This window comes from Dendropsophus ebraccatus, chromosome 8, assembly GCF_027789765.1.
Source record: "Dendropsophus ebraccatus isolate aDenEbr1 chromosome 8, aDenEbr1.pat, whole genome shotgun sequence".
In the NCBI taxonomy this organism is placed as follows: Eukaryota; Metazoa; Chordata; class Amphibia; order Anura; family Hylidae; genus Dendropsophus; species Dendropsophus ebraccatus.
The window spans coordinates 30,531,778-30,556,484 of NC_091461.1; the positions used below are offsets into that span (position 1 = coordinate 30,531,778).

General features: G+C 41.6%; 1 protein-coding gene across 2 annotated transcripts in view; it reads right to left on the reverse strand.

Annotated features, from left to right (window-relative positions):
- Positions 1-607: 607 nt before the first annotated feature.
- Positions 608-24,707, reverse strand: part of LOC138799205 (alpha-2-macroglobulin-like) — a 60,187-nt gene continuing 36,087 nt past the window's right edge. For both annotated transcript variants that reach the window (XM_069980089.1, XM_069980088.1), the window contains exons 22-36: positions 23,689-23,746; positions 22,180-22,263; positions 21,496-21,672; positions 20,833-20,914; positions 20,460-20,616; positions 12,609-12,683; positions 12,227-12,389; positions 9,999-10,207; positions 4,884-5,099; positions 4,017-4,144; positions 3,665-3,755; positions 3,190-3,258; positions 2,057-2,159; positions 1,429-1,470; positions 608-695 (exon numbers count right to left, since the gene is read on the reverse strand). In XM_069980089.1, coding sequence (XP_069836190.1) covers positions 673-695; positions 1,429-1,470; positions 2,057-2,159; positions 3,190-3,258; positions 3,665-3,755; positions 4,017-4,144; positions 4,884-5,099; positions 9,999-10,207; positions 12,227-12,389; positions 12,609-12,683; positions 20,460-20,616; positions 20,833-20,914; positions 21,496-21,672; positions 22,180-22,263; positions 23,689-23,746 — 1,677 coding nt within the window. In that variant the 3' untranslated portion in view covers positions 608-672. The remainder of the gene's footprint in view (positions 696-1,428; positions 1,471-2,056; positions 2,160-3,189; positions 3,259-3,664; positions 3,756-4,016; positions 4,145-4,883; positions 5,100-9,998; positions 10,208-12,226; positions 12,390-12,608; positions 12,684-20,459; positions 20,617-20,832; positions 20,915-21,495; positions 21,673-22,179; positions 22,264-23,688; positions 23,747-24,707) is intronic.

Genomic DNA, 24,707 nt, shown 5'->3' on the forward strand with positions numbered 1-24,707 from the left:
CTTAAACGCCACAATCTATAGTGATCGCATGTACCGGCAGGCGGGTGTAAGCCTCTTACCTCGGTCCTGTCGGATTGGCGATCTATGAATAGAGTCTGCTCTTAGGCAGGCTCTATACATAGATCGCTGATAACACTGATCTATGCTATGCTGTGGCATAGTATAGATCAGTACATGCAATCTAATGATTTCATGTTTTACAGTGAAAAAAAGTGTAGTAAAAAAAAATGTTTTAAAAGTATTGAAAAACCCTTATACCCTTCAATAAAAGTTAAATATACCCCCTTGCCCATTATAAAAATATAAATATTTTAAAAAATAAAATAAATAAACACATTATATATAGGGTGCCTCTACTGACAAACCTTTATTCTGGCCAATATGGTTTCCATATTATATGTTGAGAGCTGCTTAGTAATAGCTTACTAATTTACAGTAAATTCCATGTTTATTATTGGCTGTAAATATAGTTTTTCATTGGATAATTTATGTACATGTACATACTAAGGATTTTTTTGTATTGTACTAAAATAAGGCTGAGCTGTAATTCTAGATACACACTAGATGAGTGCCGCTGTTTTTGAGATAAAACAAAATAAAAAAAAACTTGACATTTAAATTCTTTTATTTATAATACATAGGTGGTAGGCATAGATACAGAATAACTAGGTCTTATCTTGAATTTCCAGTTGTATCTGTAGGTAAATAACAAGGACAAATTAAATACAGAATGGCAGTTTGCTATAGTTTAAAGCATAACAGCATTCCTACAGCTCCCATGACAAAAAAAAAACCCTATACTGTGATATGTATCTATCTATCTGGCGATTCGTGGGGACCCTGCCTGTGCCAGACATTAACAGAAAGCAGGACTCTAAAGGACAAACTGCATCAATAATGCCAGCCTTGAATCTTCATTGCAGTTTCTGCTGTTAAAAAGGATAGAAGATCTGAAAGTATATTATGGTCACATGCGGTGCTGCCATTCATTCATAAATTCCTGGATAGAAAGTATGCTATTCTTTCAGAGTTGTATCGATAAAAAACTTATGATTGTAATTATGCTGCCAAACAGTATTTTTTAGCTACAGACATGCAGATGTGTCCATCCTTACCTTTCTCTTAGATAAGCCACTTTATAGTAAGATTTTGCAGCTTCCTGAATCACTAATTTTATGTCATATAAGCACTTACAATTAACAGTACTGTACCCCACAGTGATGCTATAGGAACCCATGGGGCTCCTACTTTTTCTCCTAGGAGTCCTGTTTACTCTGCTTATAGAAATCCTGTTCCAAATCAAATAAACCTTTATATCTCAGAGCACTACTTCTTTCCCTTTATGACTGTAAAGGGGTAGGTATATGTACACAAATGAAAAGAATCATCTAGAATACAGAATTTATAAACACGTGTAGATTCACTTACCATGACTGCAAGGGTGGTTGTATTCTGCACTGGCATGTTCGTCTGTGAAAATCAAGTCACAATAATTTTTTTTTTTTGCTAATATATTCTAATAAAGATATATTACAAAGAAATATAACTTTATTAAAGCAATGTATAGTTTTTTTTATTTACATTTGCAGATTTGTTGACTGGCAGCAGTAGGGGCGACATGCCATCAATGTTTGTGTTGGGAACTGCAGGGCTGTCTAAGCCCTACATTTCCTGATCCCCAGCTCTGTGCTAGTGCTGTTACACAGTGCTATACAAAGCATTCCCCCTGTGTACCCAACACAATTGATGTGTGTGGCAGCCTCTGTACAGCAGGTGATGATTGCTTTCACCGCTTGCTCTGTTAGTGGTTTTAGCACAGTAAGTGAAGGTCACAATCATCTCTCGTAGTGGAGAAGCTTCCCCATAAAATTGTTTAATTCCATTAAAAAGAATATATATATATATTTAATTTTGCCCTACATACAACTTTCTTCCATTATTCTAATACATTATTCAGTATAGTAAAATAAAGAATGTAAGCCAAAAATCCAGATTCAGGGATTATGGGGATTAAGATTGAGAAGGGATAAACATCTAGTCAAAGAAAGATATTTACCTGTCTCATAGTAATCATATACTTTTGCTGTCGCCAGTTTCAGGTCTTTCACTACGATGTCCTGTTCCACCATGAAGGAGAGGTTTACTAGATTGTGATCCATCTATAGGGAGATAAAATTTTAATAAGTAAAATCTTAATAAATGTGAAAAATATCAGAGAAGTATTCACAGACACAGAAAGATATGACCTTTGGAAAGAAACCACCTAAAAAGTTATATAAAGATTATCTGAAAAGAAGAGATGTCAGCAGAGAGCAGTGTCAGACTGAAAGTAAAACAACATTCCCTGCATGACAAACAGCAGCTAATAAGTATGGTAAGACAAGCTTTTTTAATAGAAGTAAATTACAAATCTATATACATTTTTTATATCAGTTGATTTGAATGAAAAAAATTAGCGCTGGACAACCCCTTTAACTAATTAAAGTGATTTTGTTACTCTGAAGTAACAGGGGCGACGATCGGGTACAGGAAAAAGGGATAGGGGCAACGATCAGGTATAGTAACAGGTGACAAAGTATTTTTTTTTCTAACCAGTCCTTGCACAAAATGTTTTAAACATGGGTTTGACTTGGCCTGGATTTTGGCATAGATTCTGCACTGAAGTATGCATCAAATATGATGATGATTCACCACCAATTCAGATACATCCGAAAATTTTTGTGTAGTGTTTGATCCTCAGCAAATAAGTAACACAAGGAAATCCCGAGGATTAGCTATACTGTGGACAAAGAAAGGGGGGATGGATTCTGCACCACCTGAATATAAAGGGGTGCTCTTACTACATATCTGAATTTGCACGTTACCAAACCAACAAAGAACAACAGGGGTATGTAATTAGCGTAAGGCACACCACAACAGATTTAGAAATCTGTTGTGGTGTGCCTTACGCTAATTACATACCCCTGTTGTTCTTTGTTGGTTTGATACTGTGGACAATAAACACAATCCTAACATGGATCTACAGTATGTCAAGATTAAACCACACATTCAAAACACATGTATAGCAGAATTCTAAGGGTCAGCTTCAGCTTTGTGACTCAAAACATAACACCTTGGGTTGTTAACTTACATGTAAATATACCCTAACACAATAGCAAAATAAAGGTTAAAGGGATTACTTATTCAGACCTGGTCCAGGTAAAGAGTCACTGAGTCCGTCTGGATGTCACTTCTCTGGATCAATTTATCCTTCTCCAGCTGTGAAGAAAATCTGGTGTTATAACTAGTATTATAATGGAATGAAAAAAGTCCAAATACAATTAGTATTTATCTTGTGATTTGGGTTCAGTTTTATTTCACCATGCCGGACACTTATCCTACAAAAAATGTATATGCTCAGCAAAAATTTTCGGTATATTTTTTTCTTACAAAAAGTAGCTTTTGTACTTTACACTAAATTTTCATACATTTGCACAAAAAACACAGATTTTAAACGTCTCCCACCAAATTCATAAAAGTTAGCATAGCCTATGTTCTGTATTGATTTCTGCCATATATTTAACTTTTATTTTATGATGTTTATGATGTGTAAGCATAACCTAACGAGATTTCTTTGTTATGAAAGCAGCAGGACATTTGTTATGAATTCATCCCCATAACCCACCTTCCTTATCGTGCTCTTCACTGGAATGTAGCCAGACAACATCTTGACTTCAATAACAGCCATGTTAGATTTCTCCCTGGTACCAGTATAGCTGTAAGAAATAAAAACAAACAAACAAAAAACATAGATATGACATATATAACAAAACATTTATTACAGCTAAATTTTCATTTTGCTCAATATAAACAAATTCTATACAACTTTTAGAATATTTTACAGTTTAACGTACTATTATCTTTATAGAGATTGATACAGTAAATAAGGTCATTGGTCACTTTTAGAATATACCGTATTTTACCGTACATGGTGTATTACAATACAAGAGTAAATAAATGAAATTTTAAAAACGTACGCGGCAGTAATAAGAATTTCAAATTCGGTCACAGGATCCTCCAGACAGTAACCTCTAGTAGGGGATTTGACACTTAGTGAGAAGGTGGCCTCATCCTTAGGAGGAGGGACATTGTACCTCAATACCGCCTATAAGTTAAAGAGAGAATTTCTTATCAAAAAGGGAACAGGACTATAGTATTACCATAGAGGCATGCTAATGCTTCTGAAAAGATATTTTAGTTGTTCGTTGAGACCAATACTTACACTTAGTACAGTATGGGCAATGAAGAAGACACAGAACATTGCATAGAATACCTTTTTATTGCTCAGCAGTAAATTAAGTGTCATATTCAAACGAAGGACTTATTTGCTGAACAAGAGAAAATGTTGCTTTCAGTCCAACTATGAATTCCTAACTATGAGCTATCTATGCTGTTTTTTTAATTGTTTTAATCGATTTGCATATTATTACAAGTCCTATATGAGTAGGTCTATTATCCCAAAAGTGATGTACAAAAGTGATGTACAATAGATGAGCCCTAAACATTCAATATTCTCAGCTGTCACATAATTTTACAAAATTATTATTATTATTATTACTATTAGTAGTAGTAGTAGTAGTAGTAGTATTTATATTACTCTTAGTGAATTACCAGGATCGGTCTTTCTTCAAACCAAGTGTGGGTACTGTCTAGGCTGCTGCACAAACATCCTCCATTGCTCAATGGTCTATGTTTAGCTCCTCCAGAATCACAAGCTCAATTACAATACAAAAAGTACAAAACTTGAGCAACATATCTGCCATAAGATCAGCAAAACTTGACTAGATCATTTTCACAATTGTTTGATTTCATAACTTTAGAATATTAGATATCTTTCTACTCACCTGAATGAAGACACAACCAGCCCCAATTGTGGTCACAGTGTAGTCTTCAGGGACTTTAGATAGTTTGGCCCTTTGGAGTAAAAGCCGGTTATTTTTGTCCACATGGAACTGCTCAAGGAATCCTGACTTGGAGCTGACCGCCACACTCACATCTCCCTTGTCAGAAAATGTCAACTCTGCATACTTGGCCAGAGCCTGCAGAGCCACCACTGTGTCCTTCAAAAGGAAAACATTGTAATGTTACAATAGGTGCAAAGGAACATGCGGTCTTAATGGAATCACAGAAATGTGACCATATTACACTCATGTTAAAGTGTCCTTAGGCTGCATTCACACGTCCATGATATATGGTTCATAAGCTGATTTTATATCATGGACTGAGCTCTTGAACTTTTAAGTAACACCTGGCATCATAATTTATTATGATGCCGGAAGCTCCGAAACAGTTGAAGCTCTGTTCTACTTTATTGACACAGCTGTGCAAGTTCAGCAGAAAAGAACTTAAAGAGTCACTGTCGTATTTTTTTTTTTTTTTTGCAGAAATCAATAGTCCAGGCGATTTTAAGAAACTTTGTAATTGGGTTTATTAGCCAAATCTGCCATTATCTGCATGTAAAAAGCCTTTTCCCAGGTCCCCCCCCTCCTTCCTCTTTTTCAACCACTCTGAAAAATCTGAAAATTGTGACTTGTTGCAGGAGACGTCCCCTGTCTGCTCTAGGGAGAGGGGAGGGGGGAGGAGGAAGGAGGGAGTTAGCCGGCAGCAGAAAGCAGATAACAGAGGATTACAGGCATGGAGCTGGGTGACAGCTGTAATCCGAGCTCAGACAGGTCACTGGTGACTGTCACAGGAGATATCCCGTGAGGGATTTGTAGATTAACTCTTTGTTGTCCTGTTTTGGTCTTTTCTTTAGCTCTCTCCATAGGAGAACAATGAAGACAGGGGGGAGAGCTTCAAACTGCTTTTTCATGATAAAAATGCATTTTTCTGATAATAAACCCAATTACAAAGTTTCTTAAAATCGCCTGGACTATTGATTTCTGCAAAAAAAAAATTCACGACAGTGACACTTTAAGCTGTTCCGTACGAGTTCAGTAGTTCAGTCTGTGATATACAGTCAGCTTACGGACTGTATATAAGAGTTCTCTAAACCAATAGCTGAGACCCTGGTGGCAAAATCAACATCTTAAGGGTTCAAATGCAGAACTCAGGCGGATGATCACTCAGATCCATGTCCTTGACCTTTTGTGTAGTCAAATCAGTTTCAAGAGCAGCACATAAACCTCCTTCTTGAATGACAGATCCTCTTGTCCCTAAAAAAGCCTTCCTAAAGATTAGGGAAAACTTGTCGCATTTTGCCAGGACATATGGCTTCTACCAACTCATTCCCAACAAATTATGGAAGAACCGACATGATGAATTGCAACACCTAATCACTTTTCTCTCCTGAAGATAATATGCTGCTAGATGTGTCTAGGAGCAAGTTAACTACGTCTTCTCATTGAAAACACACTCACACCTAGAGCAGGTTTCCCTGTATATGAAGGGAACGGGAGGATTAGCCAAACAAGTGATAGCTCTAATTATTGAAGATATGGGTATCTCCAGTGGCGTAGCCACCGTGGTCGCGGGGGTCGCCGCCGCGACCGGGCCCACCACAAGGGGGGCCCGCGGGGCCCCCCGATCAATCACTCTTGTGACCGCAAGCATTGTTTTGCTTGCGGTCACAAGAGTCTGGCTCCGTCTTTCCCACGGCTGCTGCGCGGCTGCCTGGGGTGTCGCGTCTTATCCCCGGCAGCGCGCGCATCCCAGAACTCCCTGCGCGCCTTGGGCCCTGACTTCCGGTTTCCGGCGCGCAGGGAGTTCTGGGATGCGCGCGCTGCCGGGGATAAGACGCGACACCCCCGGCAGCCGCGCAGCAGCCGGGGACAGATCGAAGGAGTGAGGATCAACGTGGGAGCGCGATGTCGGGTGAGTTAAGTTTTGTTTTTTTATCAGCCTGTACGGGTGGGGGGAAAGGAGGGGGCATCTATGAGGGTGGGGGGAAAAGGGGGCCATCTATGAGGGTGGGGGGAAAGAGGGGGCCATCTATGAGGGTGGGGGGAAAGAGGGGGCCATCTATGAGGGTGGGGGGAAAGAGGGGGCCATCTATGAGGGTGGGGGGAAAGGAAGGACCATCTATGAGGGTAGGGGAAAGAGGGGGCCATCTATGAGGGTGGGGGGAAAGAGGGGGCCATCTATGAGGGTAGGGGGAAAGAGGGGGCCATCTATGAGGGTGGGGGGAAAGGAAGGACCATCTATGAGGGTGGGGGGAAAGAGGGGGTTATCTATGAGGGTGGGGGGAAAGAGGGGGCCATCTATGAGGGTGGGGGGAAAGGAGAGGGGCATCTATGAGGGTGGGGGGGAAGGAGGGGGGCATCTATGAGGGTGGGGGGAAAGAGGGGGTTATCTATGAGGGTGGGGGGAAAGAGGGGGTTATCTATGAGGGTGGGGGGAAAGAGGGGGCCATCTATGAGGGTGGGGGGAAAGGAGGGGGGCATCTATGAGGGTGGGGGGGAAGGAGGGGGGCATCTATGAGGGTGGGGGGGAAGGAGGGGGGCATCTATGAGGGTGGGGGAAAAGAGGAGCCATCTATGAGGGTGGGGGGAAAGAGGGGCCATCTATGAGGGTGGGGGGAAAGAGGGGGTTATCTATGAGGGTGGGGGGAAAGAGGGGGTTATCTATGAGGGTGGGGGGAAAGAGGGGGCCATCTATGAGGGTGGGGGGAAAGAGGGGGTTATCTATGAGGGTGGGGGAAAGAGGGGGCCATCTATGAGGGTGGGGGGAAAGAGGGGGTTATCTATGAGGGTGGGGGGAAAGAGGGGGTTATCTATGAGGGTGGGGGGAAAGAGGGGGCCATCTATGAGGGTGGGGGGAAAGGAGGGGGGCATCTATGAGGGTGGGGGGGAAGGAGGGGGGCATCTATGAGGGTGGGGGGGAAGGAGGGGGGCATCTATGAGGGTGGGGGGAAAGAGGGGGCCATCTATGAGGGTGGGGGGAAAGAGGGGGCCATCTATGAGGGTGGGGGGAAGGAGGGGGCCATCTATGAGGGTGGGGGGGAAGGAGGAGCCATCTATGAGGGTGGGGGGAAAGAGGGGCCATCTATGAGGGTGGGGGGGGGGAAGGGGACCATCTATAAGGGAGGGAGGAAGGGGACCATCTATAAAGGGAGGGAGGAAGGGGACCATCTATAAGGGAGGGGGGGAAAGGGGACCATCTATAAGGGAGGGGGGGAAAGGGGACCATCTATAAGGGAGGGGGGGAAGGGGACCATCTATAAGGGAGGGGGGGGAGGGGGCCATCTATAAGGGAGGGGGGGGGAAGGGGACCATCTATAAGGGAGGGTGGGGGAGAGGGGGCCATCTATAAGGGAGGGGGTAGAGGGGGCCATCTATAAGGGAGGGGGCAGAGGGGGCCATCTATTTGGGGGGGCAACATAGGGGGAGAGGGAATACACAGAGGGGGGCATATATTATTAGGAGGTCACATAGAGTCAGGGCTACCCACTAAATGAGGGTGTAAAGGGGACAATACAGATGTGCAGTGTGTATATAGATGAGGATGGTGCCAGAGTGAGGAGACTAATATGTCTGTCTGGCAGATTCTGTGGATTTGTGGCTCGGAGAAGTTCTCATAATGGCCCAGGACGGATGGAGAAGAAGATGAAAAGGAAAGAACTCCGATCAGAAAAGACGTCTCCTGTGAGTCACCTGATATAACTGCACAGTAATGTATATGGTGTATAGAGCCTGTGTAGAGCTGGGGCCACCTCTATATGACTGGATGAGGTGATTTAGTATACTGGATTTGGTCAGTAACAATATGGTGGTGATGGTAGTGGTTGTGGTGTGGCGGTAATGTTTCCTTCCTATATACTGGTATTACTGGTAATATTGGTCTCAGTATACAGGATTTGGTCGGTAACAGTATGGCGGTAATAGGTAATATCTGTCTTGGTGTGTGTGTGTGTGTATATATATATATATATATATATATATATATATATATATACATACAGTGGTACCTTGGTTTAAGAGTAACTTCGTTTAAGAGCGTTTTGGTTTAAGAGCTCACAGTTTTTCAAAATTGTGACTTGGTTTAAGAGCATTGCTTTGGTTTAAGAACTTCCTGTATTGGGTGGGAGCGCGAGTGGAGAAGGGGCATGGCCTGCATAGCGGGGTCTACAGCACTGTACTCTGACCCAGGAAGTCTCCCTCACCTTCCAAATCATAGCAGATCCCCTTCAGGCTGGGGCTTACATCAGGGGACAGGACTGTGTGGGGGGGTAATCTCTCCATAGCTGTAACCCCTCTCTCCCCGGACAGAGAGTGCTGCATGTATGTGCCCACATCTGTCCTGCTCATTCCTTCATGCTCCCTGCAGTCTCTGTCAGCCCTTGTGTTTCCCATCCTCTCCATTACTGTACAGTACAGAATAATAAATATATTTGGGGTGTGGAACCAATTGTCTGCATTTACATGATTTCTTATAGGAAAATTTGCTTTGGTTTAAAAGTGGATTTGGATTACAAGCACGGTCCTGGAACGAATTATGCTCATAATCCAAGGCACCACTGTGTATATATATATATATATATATATATATATATATATATATTTATATATATATATACACACACACACACACACAACAATAGCATCACTTGGTCGTGAAAGGAGGGGGGGGGGGCAAGTTGGCCTCTCGCACCAGGGCCCGGGAGACATTAGCTACGCCCCTGGGTATCTCCTTACTTGAAAAGTCTCAGCTCAGTAATACATCAGCCCTAATGATAGAGCTATTAGCTTATCATATATATATATATAACGCACACTGTGTGCTCACTGTAGTTTGAATGATGTGAACACAGCCAAAGGGGCTATAAACATCTTATTATGGGCATACAGCACAGCACCTATTTAGGTTGGCACCCAAAAAAAGGTTTATAAATGTAAATCTCACAGTGTTTTTGACAGGCCACTTGACTTTATTGAACTTCCCAAACTTTCTCTTCAGCTACTGTATATAATAAAGTACTTTAGGACCAATAAACTTCCTATTGCTTAGATTCCTGACATTACCTGTGTAGATGAGAATCCTCCATATGGATTTTGCTGCTTGCTCAACCACTTCACAATCTGTAAAGCTTTTCCTATATCTTGAGTGGGACCAGACAGAAGAGCCAGAAGCACATAGGACGTCATCTCCACTTCTGCTGAGGGAGCTCTGTGCCAATATGAGACCTCAGAAGGAGGAGGAGCAGAGTCCCGTTTCCAGTACAGTTGTCCATCTGTAGAAAAGGTAAAGAATCCTTACTAAGTTCTTCTAGAAATGGTATACAATACTGACATTAGCAAGGGAAACATTTCAAATATCAATGCGAATTTCCTATTGACAAGTCTATTAGTGATGAGCGAATAGTAAAATATTCGAATATTCGATATTCGAATATTCGATCCCATTAAAGTCAAAGGGAACAAGTATTCGATTATTGAAAAACATCTATTCGACCACTTGGAGGTAAAAACTGGGGGATTTGAACACTTATCGAATATTTATCGAATATTCGGCGAACTATTCGGTAATATTCGATAGATCGAATACCTTACTATTCGATCGAATATTTATTCGATCGAACAGTATTCGCTATCACTAATGTCTAAATTATATATAGGGATAATACAGAGGAATAGACAAAAGCACTGGTTGACACATTTTGGCGACACTTGCCCAACCTCTGAAAAGTTTTGTAAAGACTGGGTCTCAGGGCCGCTTCTGCCATGAGGCGTAATTAGCATTCCGCCTCAGGCGGCAGATTCTGCGGTCCTGCAGGAGGCGGAATAATGTTCCCCCTGCTGCCATTTTAGTTAAGTTTCACTTAACAAGAATGACAGCAGCCCTGCAGCAGCTCACCTGTCTTGGGGCAGCCGGCCCGCCGCCCACACTCGCCGCTGTCCGCATGCCCCACCGGGCTCCTGCGAGATCACTTAGCATCCCTCCTGGCTTTGGTGAGTGCCCGGGGTCGGCATGGGTAGCAGTGTGGCGATCAGGTCTCCAGGGGAGGGGAGTGGCGGCCGGGCTTTATTGCGTACGGACGGGGGACGGGCGCACGCACACGGGGGTGGGGGGTGGGTGGTTGTTCGGGCGGCAGTGAGGGGGCGGCCGCCTGAGGCAAACCTGAGGCAAACACCCCAGAATTGGCCCTGCTGGGTCTGAGTGTTAAGACCTGTAATAATCGTGAGAAAGAACCAAGAGAAGACCACACTATGCATGTTTCTCTTCTGGGTCCATATCACCTGATGACTCAGGCTCATAGTTTAAGTCTATAGAGCCCAACAATTTTCTTCTGACAAAGAGCGAGGAGCAGATGTGCTGCAGCTGTTGTCCTCTCCTCGCTCATTCTTCAGATCAGTAATCAAAACTTTTACCTTGTTTCTATGACATATCAAAGGTTTTTTTTTTGTTTTTTATAATGACAGGTACTCTATAAAAAAAGAAGCAGCAGCTGCACTATGTATTATAATTATTTGCCTCCGCCGCAATGGAAAATAATACACATCATTGGTGCTGCAAACTTTTATATTAAAAAGATGATGGCATTTCAGATCAAGTAAATTAATGTTGTAGAGGAATCCTCCCCGTCATTTGCCAAAAAAAACGTGTTTTTAAGGTGGTGGAAGCCCGTGGCCACACTTTTTACTCCTGGTCAGCCATCTCATCCAACTAGCAGGAATCGGGCTTCATTATAAATCTATGGAGCCCAGCTCCTACTATCTGTTGAATGGGGTGGCCGACTGAGGAGCAAAGTGCACACCTGCTTGCTTTATAATTGAAGCAGGTATTTGGACTGATGTTAACTTTTGAAAAGTTATTTAAATGATTGTGCCACCTTAATCTTTGAAAGGGTTTTAGCAACAGCAGTGATGTATATCATCAGGACTAATGTATTCTACTGTAAATTATACAGTATCAAGAGTCTCTTCCATTTCACGGTTCTCCTTCTTATACAATCTCCTTCTTACAATTTACATTTTTGGAAAAAAATATCACAAATGTTAAAGGGGTACTCCAGGAGGGAGGTCTTTTTCACTATGGTCAGTGAGGGGGTGGATAAAACCAATGGCATCCACTTACCTCCCTGGAATTGGCCAGGGACCGGAAAACTTTAATGCAGGCCCCATTGCTGAAACCATGGAGGTAAGTAGACACCATTACTTTCATCCACCCTCTCTCCGGCCATAGTAAAAATAAGTCCTCCTACCTGGAGTACCCCTTTAAGCAATATGTCAGTAACTAAACATTTGCTCACCTCCCTGCACTGCTTTTTCCTCCAATTTATCCATCAATGTTTCTCTGATTTCAGTCTCTCCAGACAATGTGAAGGTGTAGGCCAGCAGAGCCTGGGTGTATACGTTGCTGACATTTACAGAGGCCTTCCTCAGACAGGATAGGGCATTGCTCAATAAGGGATCCTGAGAAAAAGTATAACCAGAATATCTACTTTTCCAACTATATGGCACAAAAGGCATGAATTATTACCATGACCCTTAACCCATTCCCTTGGATAAAATTAGGAAAATCAGACAGATATGGTTATAGCGCTTTTTCCAAAAACGAATGTAATGGTCTGATTAATATGGTGGCATTTGACTTGTAGTAAAATGATTTTTCTTATAAAAACCTTAAATTACCTGCACAGATATTCTGGACTCCAAAAGGGCAATGGTTATATAAGCAGAGAGAGAAATTTCATCCTCTACACCTCCCTGAAACACAAATGTATTAGTTTCTATGACAAAGTATTTAACCTTATTCATATATTTGTAACTAATTAGAAAAATACTGAAATATATGTAGATAAAGACTCCGATTTCTCATGAAACCTCTTCAACAGAATATTTCTGCATGTTGTCAAATCATTGAGAAGGAGAGCAATAAAGCAGGATGCAGCCGTAGTGGAATGAATTGAGAAGAATCTGGTTAAGGGGCATAACTGGTTGGAGATCAGTGAGGGGAAGAAGGGGTTGATGGTTTAAAGGAGAAGTCTGGCGAATGAAAAAATATTTAGTATGGGCAGGGAGTGGGAGAACATAATAAAGAAAGTATACTTACCAGTCCCTGTGCCCCCACAGCACCCAGACCCTCACCAGCTTCCTCCATCTCTCTTCTGCAACATCACAACCCCGGCTGATGACTGGGGCAGAACACCACTGCAATCATTAATTGGCTAAGCGGGCTATTTCCCGCTTGGTCGTTATGTACCCCGAAGCCTAGAGAAAATTACCGGGGTCCAGGAGCCTGCTGATGCAGCGCTGCAGGGGCACCGGGACCGGTTAGTATACCATCTTTATTATGTACCCCTACCAGCTGCTTGTCCCGTAGTTTTTGGTTTCAATGGACGTCAACTTTAAGGGAAGGATGTAGGGGCGTGGCCAGCTGCCGACTCGTATGGTTGTGTGAGAAGGAGCTCCGGCCTCATTCAGCCAAATTAGCGACTTGGACCGCAAATTAACCATCAGCGACAGCACAATAAGAGAGGTGAGACACCCTAGATCACCACTAGAATGCAAAATCGGGAGAAAGAGACAGGGAAAGCCCCGAAATTTAATGAAAACCGGCAGCAGAGGGGAAGCCAAGATGGCGCCGGCTCCCGGAGCGGGGACCGCGCGCCGGCACACACAGCTTCAGAGAGACTGCAGCACACACTCTCCAAAGCCTCCCCAGGACACTCTGCTAATAAAAAAGCAGCTAAAACCACATCATCTTCCACATCGGGAGACAGGGGACAACATACGATAAACAGATATGCTATACTGTCTGGCCAGACTGAAAAAGGAAAAGGGGAGGGATCATCCCCTCAGCACAGTCATGCTGCAGAGGGAGAGCACAAACGGCCCCATGACAACTCCTATGGGCACAGCAGCTCTACCAGTAACTCTCCCATCATGCAGAGCCCAATTAAACAGAAATCCAAACAAACTAATGACTTTTCAATGGACTCTGATCAGGATTATGAGAATAATGACTGTTTTGATGCATTACCTGCTAATGAATCACCTACTACAAATTCCTCCATTAAACAAATGCTCTCTGCTATGAGGGATTCTCTTGATCAGAGAATGGAAAAGAAAAATGCCATTATTCAAGCAGCTATTTTAGACATTGGTCAGCGTGTAGACCAGATCGAAAACAAAATGGAGGACATGGCCACTTCCCACAATTCACTTGTTGATGCTCAACAATCTTTGGAAGCTGAAGTACAACAATTAAAAAATAAAATCACAGACATGGAAGACCGAACAAGAAGGAATAATCTGAAATTCAGGGGCATCCCAGAATCGGTCTCTCCTACAGAACTGACACATTTCATTCAAAGATTTATCAAAGAAATGCTTCCAGACTGTACTCACAGAGACTTAATTATTGACAGGGCCCACAGAGTCCCCCGCCCTCGTCACCTCTCATCAGATATACCAAGAGATACACTCATTAGAGTACACTTCTTTCATATCAAAGAATCATTTCTTACTGCCTGCAGAAAGAGAGAAGCAATCCCCGACAAATATAAAAACATTTCAGTTTTCGCAGACTTTTCAGCGGCTACTTTACAATGGAGAAGATCACTAGGCCCCATTACATCTACTCTTCGGGAAGAAAATATAATTTACAAATGGGGATATCCGAACCGTCTCATAGTTACCAGGAATGGCACCACATCTACGATTTATCAACTAAAGGACGGCCTACAACTCCTAGAAGCATGGAACCTGGTAGCAGCCTCCGCCACTGACTCCTCACGTCCCGACCCTGCTCCTAAGAAGATACCACGTGAATGGCATTCCACCTCTAAAGACTGAGGTCCATCCAATATCCTACATTAAAGGCCCTAAAATGATACTGTTCTGTTCCAATCGGATCGGCTTTGGCTGAACTTTTTACCCCCCTTGATACTTCGAGCTAACCTGATGTTAGCTATTTTTCTTTTTCTTGAGTTCTGGATGCCCTTAAACGGCATTTATGTTTTCCTGGTTAATGTTATCAGTAATCTTTTTTGTTTGATGTTCTATTTTACTGCAGGTACTACTCCAGCTATCTTTGAGGAATATTGCTGCAACATCCGACGTCACATGGTGCACTCTGAGGGTACTGTGCATTCGACAATTGATTACTATTGTTCTAGCTTGTATATTATAGAGTTAAATGGTGATTAACTTTTTATCATACAATGTAAGAGGTCTAAATTCCCCAGCAAGAAGAACATTCCTATGGTCAGAAGCCAAAAAGCTTGACTGCGATGTTCTTTGTGCTCAGGAAACACACTTGTTACAAACAGATGCTCATAGATGTAAGAACTTGGCTTTCCCAACTATTATACAAGCACACTACCAATCTAAAAGTAGAGGGGTTCTAATTGCCTTCAGAAATACAGTGGCACTCACTATACACGAACAAATATGCGACCCGTTAGGTAGATATATCATTATAGTATGCACTCTTAATAATGTCACATACACCATCGCCAATATATATGCACCCAACACGAAACAATTATTTTTTATAAAAAAAAATCCAAAGACTAATTTCCAAACATAAAAAAGGATATGTGGTCATATGTGGAGACTTTAATATTGTACCGGACTTACAAAGAGACTCCACCTCACAATCTACAAGACATCAACCATCTCTAGATACTTTTCTATGGGAACACGAACTATATGATATGTGGCGTGCTTTCCATGGGAATGAATTAGACTACACTTATTATTCTCAGGTACATAATAATTATTCCAGAATCGACCTGGTACTAGCTGATCTCCCATCGTCAGTTTGTTTTACTAAAATTAAGATTGAAACAAGGACATGGTCAGATCACTCCCCAATTTCATTTTCTATGTCAGAACAAACAAACACTCCAAAAACATTTTTATGGCGTTGTAACACATTTCTCATATCTCATGCGACACACAAAACAGAAGTTGAAAAAACCCTTATTGATTACTTTGCGCATAATGCTAACGATGAAGTAACAGCGGAAGTAGTCTGGAATGCCCATAAGGCAGTAGTCCGCGGTACCCTAATTAAGCTTGGTGCACAAGTAAAAAAAGAAAAGTTGAAAACCATTACATCTCTACTAACAGAAATTAAACGTGTAGAGAAATTACATAAGCGCCTACAATCACATACTACCACCATGGAACTGAAAGCCCTGCGTTCCAGACTACGAGACGCCATGATATCAGACTATGAATACAAATTCAGGAAACTCAAACGTTTATACTATTCGCAAAGTAATAAAGCAGGCAAATTACTGGCACAACGACTAAAAATTCAACATGCCAAAACAAGAATCCCATTCCTCATAGACCCTACCTCTAAAAGTAAACTGATAACTCCCTCAGCAATAGCTGAATGCTTTCAAAAATTCTACGAAAAATTATATAATTTAAAGGATGACCCTAATGTCACACAACCAGTGCCAGACCAAATAGAAGCCTTTCTAAATTTAGTTCAACTTCCAAATATTTCATCTGACCATCTTTCACAACTTAATGCTCCCTTCTCTATACAGGAATTAGAATCAATCATTAAATCCCTACCCGCCCACAAATCCCCTGGCCCAGATGGCCTCACAAACTTATACTACCGATCCTTTTTCCCACTTTTAGCTCCCCACCTCTTAACGTTCTTCCAAAAAATCCGTGATACAGGCAGGTTCCCTGACGAAAACCAACGTGCTTTGATAGTCACATTACCAAAACCGGGCAAACCTAGCGATGAACCCAAACATTACAGACCGATCTCATTGCTAAACTGCGACCTAAAAATATACGCAAAACTACTTGCTAATAGACTGGCAACTGTGCTGCCTGCCATCATCAACAGCGACCAAACGGGATTCATTAAATCCCGCCAAGCATATGAAAATACTAGAAAGGTTATCAATATAGCACACCACATCTCGACTTCTAAAATTCCGGCAGTGTTAGTTGCTTTAGACGCCGAAAAGGCGTTCGATAGAATAGCCTGGCAATATGCATTTGCTGTCCTACGCCGTATGGGGATCACTGGTGAGTTCTTTAAATGTGTAACTGCACTATACTCGAATCCCTCTGCCCAAATATTCACCAATGGAGCCATGTCTCCTCCCTTTCCAATTACGAATGGGACAAGACAAGGATGCCCCCTTTCCCCACTAATATTCATTCTATCTATTGAACCATTAGCCCAACTTTTCCGCTCAGACCCCAAGATTAATGGTATTGCTGTTGGTGGTGGCAGGCATGTACTCTCCTTATATGCTGACGATGTCATCCTCATGCTTAGTAATCCGGTTTCATCGCTGGAAAGAGCTTTACAACTGCTCCAAAAGTTTGGTGATGTGTCTTACTACAAACTAAATGCACAAAAATCAGAAGCTTTACCCTTTAATGTTTCCTCAGGGGACCTGGCCAAGATGAAGCTCTCGTTCCAGCTGGACTGGAAGGAGGACTCCATTAAATACTTAGGTACCATCATCACCAAAAATCCTAAACTCCTATTTGCAAATAATTACCCACCACTACTATCTGAACTTAATCAATTAGCTTCCCAGATGTCTAAAGTAGAAACATCATGGATAGGCCGAGTAGCCGCTTTCAAGATGCTTTTACTACCAAAACTACTATTCCTGTTTCAAACAATGCCTATTTTTATTCCACGATACTTTTTCAAATCCATACGCATATTGATATCCCAATACATTTGGGCTGGCCGTTCACCACGAATTGCCCATAAAATTCTCATTAAACCGACAAACATGGGTGGTCTTGGCCTTCCAGACCCTCATTTATACTATCAAGCAACAATTATTAAACAATTACAATCATGGTGGGCTAACGATACTGACAAACCGTGGGTACAATTAGAAAGAGACATATGCGGCATGGATCTGAAAGACCTTCTGATTTCCTATGTGTGGGGACCATCCTCCTTTAATCCACCTCTATCGCCTCCTATGGTAGCTAGTCTTAAATGTTGGAAACAGTGCCACGAAATACATGGCCTCCCTTGCACCTTAATCACCTCTTGTTTACCTTTTATAAACCTAAAAGCTTTACTTCCCACCTCTTCCCATACGCAGATACAGGGCTGGCATGATAGGGGTATAACAACAATAGGTCAGCTGTTCAGCAGAAATGTGATGAGAGATTACCAATCACTTCAAACACTATTCTCGCTCCCTAGACAGGAATTTTTCCTTTACCTACAGCTCCGACACCTCTTAATTCCCTCCCCTCAACAATCCATTAAATGGAACAAACTGTTTATAATTCAACTCAACAGACCTCTGAAAGGCCTCAAACCAATATACAATCACATAGGAGGCTTCGATATGTTTACTAAAGATACTTCAATCTCGAAATGGGAAAATATGCTTCACACAACCTTTTCAGATCAAGATTGGCAATGTTCATTCCACTGGTCACTAAAATCAGTTATAAGCGCACAACAACGTGAAAATATTCTCAAATGTCGTTTACATTGGTATTTCACTCCACAACGATTACATCTTATGTATCCTGAAACATCAGCCGATTGCTGGCGAGAATGTGGGAATGTGGGCACGCTTCTACATTTACTATGGGAATGTCCATACCTGAAACTCTTTTGGCGACAAGTATCAGACATTTTATCAGAAATCCTACACACCCCCTTTCGCCTGACTCCAGCAATGGCCTTGTTATCATTAGAGATATCACACATCCCAGTAAAACATAGGCCTTTGATCTGTAAAATATTGACCCTAGCCCGAATACTTATCACCAGGAAATGGAAATCTCATGCACCACCACTTGCATCAGAAATCTTAGCTGAGATACGCCATGTCTATTTAATGGAAAAATACATAGCATATGGTAGGGGGACAACCAATACGTTCATGTCTCAATGGCACCTCTGGGAATCGAGTAAGTTCCATGTGACGTCGGACACGTAATCAATGATACTCATTTTACCTCATTTTTTTTTTTCCTCTTAGGATGATTTCCTAAAATGTATATACCTGCATTATGTTTCTTAAGTTTATATGTTCCTTTTCTTTTGTTTTCTATCTGCGGTTTATACCGTGTACAGAAACAATAATATATATATGTGACAACCAGACAAGACCGAATAAGACACCAATGGTCTCATCAATACGATCTATAACTTTTATAGAATAACCTATATAGCTGGATTGTTCCTGTTTTACTTATTTACTTGATTAATATAATTTATATACAAATACACCTAATGTATATGCATATTGATATACTATTACCACCTTGGTTCATTTGAATTGTACAATGCAAACTGTAAACGGTTTATTTTTCTTCACATGTAAAAATTTATCTAAAAATTTCTAAATAAAACTTTTTGAAACGTTAAGGGAAGGATGTAGAAGAGTAGAATGGGCTAAAGATTTACATTACTTTTTTCTAAGTAGCCACAATGAATATATCCCTTTTACCTGGAGAGAGGAGTTTGATAGAAGGGGACCCTTGAAGGTCTATGGTTGTGCAATAAGGTGTATAAGAAAACAGACATACATCAGATGAACAGTTATATTCCATCATATGGGGTCCCTGTCTGTGATTTTTCTAACGTCCATGGGTTGGTGAGAGCAGCTGGTGGTAAGGCAGATATTGCTCACAATCAACTGTCTTTCTCTTATTTATTGTTGTGATATTGCTAATATTTCTGCACTTGTATTTATATGGGAATCATATGCTGATATAATGGTGTTTATTACAGTTTACTTTTTTTTTTATTGAATGCAGTCTTTAACCAATAAATTGTGTGGCGTCATTTATAGGGGGGCTTCATGTGTGTTCCTTTAAAGCACAGGGTTGAAAGTCACAGTACAAAATGTCAGCCACACAGCAATAACTCTTTGCACAGCTACTGTATGTGGCTTATTTATCTGTGATTTTTGGTCCAGTTACCTTGAAAAAATTGAAGAGTAGGTTGACAACCCTGGACTATGCTTGCATATGGTCGCCAATGGCCACATAATTGCTGTGGTATTAAAGGCAAAACAAAGCAGCCATTGGTCTCATGCAGCAGTTGCAGTGTGAGAATATTCCCTTAGGCCATGTACCTACGCTGTAAAATAATGATATTTTAATTCTTTAATGATTATAATTGAAGTCTAGGGAAAACAATGGCCTATGGTTCACAAATTGTATAAAATAATGTCCGCTGTTCCCAGCGGACGTTGAATTAATGTTTGTGTTATTAATTTGGGGCCGTTATTTTAAGTTAATAACACATAGAACTTTTTTTTACAGTCCTTTTTACTGTCCTTCGTATTAAAATCAATGGACCTTTTAATTAAAGACACACCCACAAGGGCTATCTCTGACTTTGTACTCAAATTATCAGTCGTAATTTCAATGATGGCCATTGAAATATGCTAAACCACAGCTGTTGTTTGGTACTTACAATGGTTGTTATTTTGAGCATCAAATAACGGCCTTAGAAAGTCGTTGTGTGAACATAGCCTTACTCTGTACTCAGCCTACCTTCATGGCGTTATTGAAAAGCCTCCCCACATTGCGGAAACATCCGGTGTCCTGCTGGTTATTCTTCAGCCATGAGAAGGCTTGGTTCAGGTGAGTGTCATCTATGAAGATATAAGGTCGAGCTTTTCCGAAGGACTTCACTACAAATCCAGTCAACCTGTAGAAACGTATGTACTATACAATAGTAACCATGACAAAATACACATTGTTTTGTCATAAAGACCATCAGTGAGCACCACTTAAACACTATATAAATTCTCCTGTCATGAAACCATTTATACCTTACTTCTATTCAAAAATGAGAATTTAACCACATTCAAAGTTGCCTGTGATCTCATACACTGCAAATACAAATTTAGACAAATCCACTAACCATGTGTTTCCTTCTTTGTCATTCTTTCCAAAAGCGCTGTATGATCCATCATCATGTTTGTATGTAAGCTGACGCTGATACCCTGTGCGAACCAGAAAATTTATATAATGTATAATAAATCAGTACAATAAGAGAGTTATGCATGGATAGAGAAATAAGTGGAACAAAAAGAAGGTGGAAGGAGGCAAATGGAAAAATGGAAAGATTGTAAATGGCTGATTATTAAAGGAATTACTGCATTGTCCTGCATATAAGACTACTTTTTAACCCACTTCTCAAAAGTCAGAGATCATCTTATAATGCCAGGTGCTGAAAAACTTTGCATACGGTGCGGGAAGCTAGAAAACGGATGCATCTCCGCCGTATGCAGCAACCATATGAACGGCAGAACAAGCTGCAGGCGTCCGGGGTATGGAATCACTGTAAAACTATCATAGTATTATGTGTGTATACCGGCATTTACATGGTAGGACTGGGAGCCTACAAAATGCCCAGCTGCCTTGGAAACCCATTGTTATTTGGTGATTGTATCGCCGGGCTGACAGAGCTCCACAGTTTCCACATTTTATATGTCTGTAATGTAACTACTGTAATAACCTACTTTGGAGGGTTAGGATTTGTGATGATTTATGCATGAACCAATTGAGTGCCAAAATTTCTCACCTCTCTCCAGGAAGTTCTTGGCTTTACTTTGGATTTCATTGTTCAGTTGATGAGTCTTCTCCAGATACTGCAGGATGAAGATATTGGGAGCAAAGAGAACCATGTTCTGTTCCCCACATCCATACGGCATGGCCAGGAGATGACCAAGGTTCTGCATAGCTGAGCCCATGAGGTCTCCTGCAGGGTCAAAGGTTTCATGCAAGAAATAACAGTTGTATGTAATTCTGGTATTAAAGGATCCAGGCAAATAAGGATCCCAAATTTATTGGTGATCTCTTCCCAGATTGTTGCAGGGAAGAAGGAGGACAGGAATGAAAGGGCCCTATGTAAGCACCATTAGGTCTGGTTTAGTCCGTGCAGTCTCGAAATTCACATAAATATGAACACACAAACCTCAATTAAAGTTTAATCCACGCCTTCCTACATGTGTGTTGAAATCTGTGACTTTTTTTCTTCCAAAAATGGCAATAAATTAATTTCCCCCAAATATATTATAGAAAGTTAGAGTATTAGCATAAAGCTGTTGAACTCTTTAATTTGATGACCTTGTACAGTACATGTAATATGGTACAAGACTGAGGTCGATAGACATACCAGGACATTTTGCGCCAATAAATATTTGTCTATATAGAACCTAGATATTTCTAATTAAGGTCCTGTTGAGGAGATCCATGTAGGTCTTACCCAACACTAAGATATGAGTTCTTGCAGAATCCTTAAGAACATTATTAGGGATCTTCAGTGAAATCTCTTCCACTTTAGGCTGGCCTAAAACATAAAAGCAAAATGTTTATTATCGTACTAACTAAATCTTACAATTAAAACATTAACATGTGCTCATCCATAATAATTCATACTAATAGATGTCATATTAGTGTTCTTCAATTTTCCAAATGCCAATGCTAACTCGTGATATAGAAAAAATGGAAATGGATCCCATAGCTCCGATAAAATGTAGAAAATTTATTGAAACATAAATAAAAAATAACAAAGTGATAAAAATCGTGCCGACGCGTTTCGGGTATAACCCTTAATCCATGATTTTATCGGAGCTGTGGGATCCATTTCCATTTTTTCTATATTACTTTGCCGGGATACGGCCCGAGTATTTTCCTTCCTGGGACGCTGATGGTGCAAGAGAGACCAGCATTATAGGGGTAGGCTGACAAACTTGCTGATGCCTTGTGAGCCAACTTGTGATGCCTTGTTTAGATCACACTGGTTGTGTCAGAAGCAAAAGTTACATACTGTTCATCATTCCACTGGGCATACTGGGAAGTGACAGATGCATGGTCTAGGGAAAGGGGTAAGGCACGGGAGAGGCTACAATTTATGCCATGTGCTTCCCCCCCCCCCCCCCCACACACACACGCATGCTCATAGATAACTTTCCTAAGGGAAGGGAGGAGCTTGCCTTGATCCAGCCTCTCTATGGAAAGGAAGGAAGTGTGGTTAATAGGGAGCTTCTCCTAATGAGCTTCTCCTAAGGAGTTTACTGCAAATTCTCCAATAGAGAGGGAGTCTTGTACAGCGTCTGTGCCGAATGACATACAGGCCGGCCTCTCCACTTGTAGAGAAAATGAATTAAGGTGCGTGCACACCGAGGAAAATAGGCGGAAGTTTTGCCTGCCTCGGTGTCTAATGTTATGTTGACATGTCAATTCTTTCAGCGGAGAGCGGAGGCACCCTATACATAACATTGACACACTGAGGCAGGCGGAATTCTGAGTCCACAACGGGGATTGCTTTCGGAATTCCCTCCTATTTTCCTCAGTGTGCATGCACCCTTAATAAGAGGAGCTGAGAATGCCTCTGAGAAGGAGTGATATATCCTGCTGCTGGCGGGGGAGGTCCTCAGACTGGGACTAGTGCTTGTGGCTGTCAAGTCACGTCTCCACAGTCTCTCTCACGTCTCCACCTGCTTCCTGCAATTGTAAATTGTCACCCACTGAGAAACTACAAGTGAAAACCCTTAGTGGAGCATTTCAGAACTGTGACTACACTTTCTACAATGCAGAATAAAGACTATCATCACCAATGCACTCCATCAATTACACTGCATTGGCAATCAGGGAAGTGCTCCGAGGGCAAAGGGTCCTTTAGTTGCTGCTGTCCCAACTTGTCCCATTGTTACCATCTGCACATTCCTTGCAGCTCACTGCACCTTTTCTAAATAATTTTATATCCCCTTACCTTCCTCTTTGAGGCAGACCAGAGAATTGTGTGATTTTTCAACCAGGATGCCTCCAGGCTGAGAAAAGCAAAAACGATTAAATAATTTTGCATTATGAATAAAAATAACAAACTAAGGGGGAGATTTATTAAACTGGTGTAAAGTAGAATTGTCTTAGTTGCCCCTAGCAACCAGATTCCACTTTTCATTCTTCACAGGTTCTTAGAAAAATGGAAGGTGAAATAATTGTGAGGAGCCATATGTATGGGACCCAGTTAGTGTGTGTGTGTGTGTGTGTTAAAGTGTCACTGTCGCTATAAATTTCAAAATCTAAATCAACAGTTAATGTGAAATAAAGCAAACTTGCCACTCACATTCACTTTTTTTTTTTGTTCACATTTATCACATCTACTGTTGATTTAGATTTTTAAAGTTATAACAGAGGTGACACTTTAAGCTTTGACTGGCATGTAGAGAGTTTATTATATACAGTTGAAATATAAACATTTGACCATTATAATGTTGTGGTGACAGCCGCGGTGTAGGTGGTGGTGAGCAGCGGCAGACGGATGGTCACGGGCTAGCTGGAACAGTGTGACTCCACAGGTGCAGTGGTTTGCCGAGGCATAGCCCTGCCTTTTGGTTCTTTGTCGTGATGCCAGTGCCGATTGCACACACAGGTATGATGGCACACCTGCTTTTATTTTTAGCGGGCTGGCTATACCTTTTTCCCCTTTGGAAAGTAACCTGCCGGGCTGTGTGTGGGGTCCCTTGGGCAATTATGACGGTGGTCCGGAGTGGAGTAGTGACCCACCCGGACTATTGGTACTGCCACCCACAGAAAGGGGAGATAACCCAAGGAAGCTGTGTCTACTGTGTCAGTGTTTAGTGAAGAACCACAGAGTCCCGTTAAAATAAATATAATCTTGTTTACTGTGAAAATAAATGATACAGTAAAATGCAGTACACTTTCGTCTTGATAAGTTACTTTATACTTTAGACAGGAACAGATCTGTACTGAGAGTTGAAAGGGTGATAC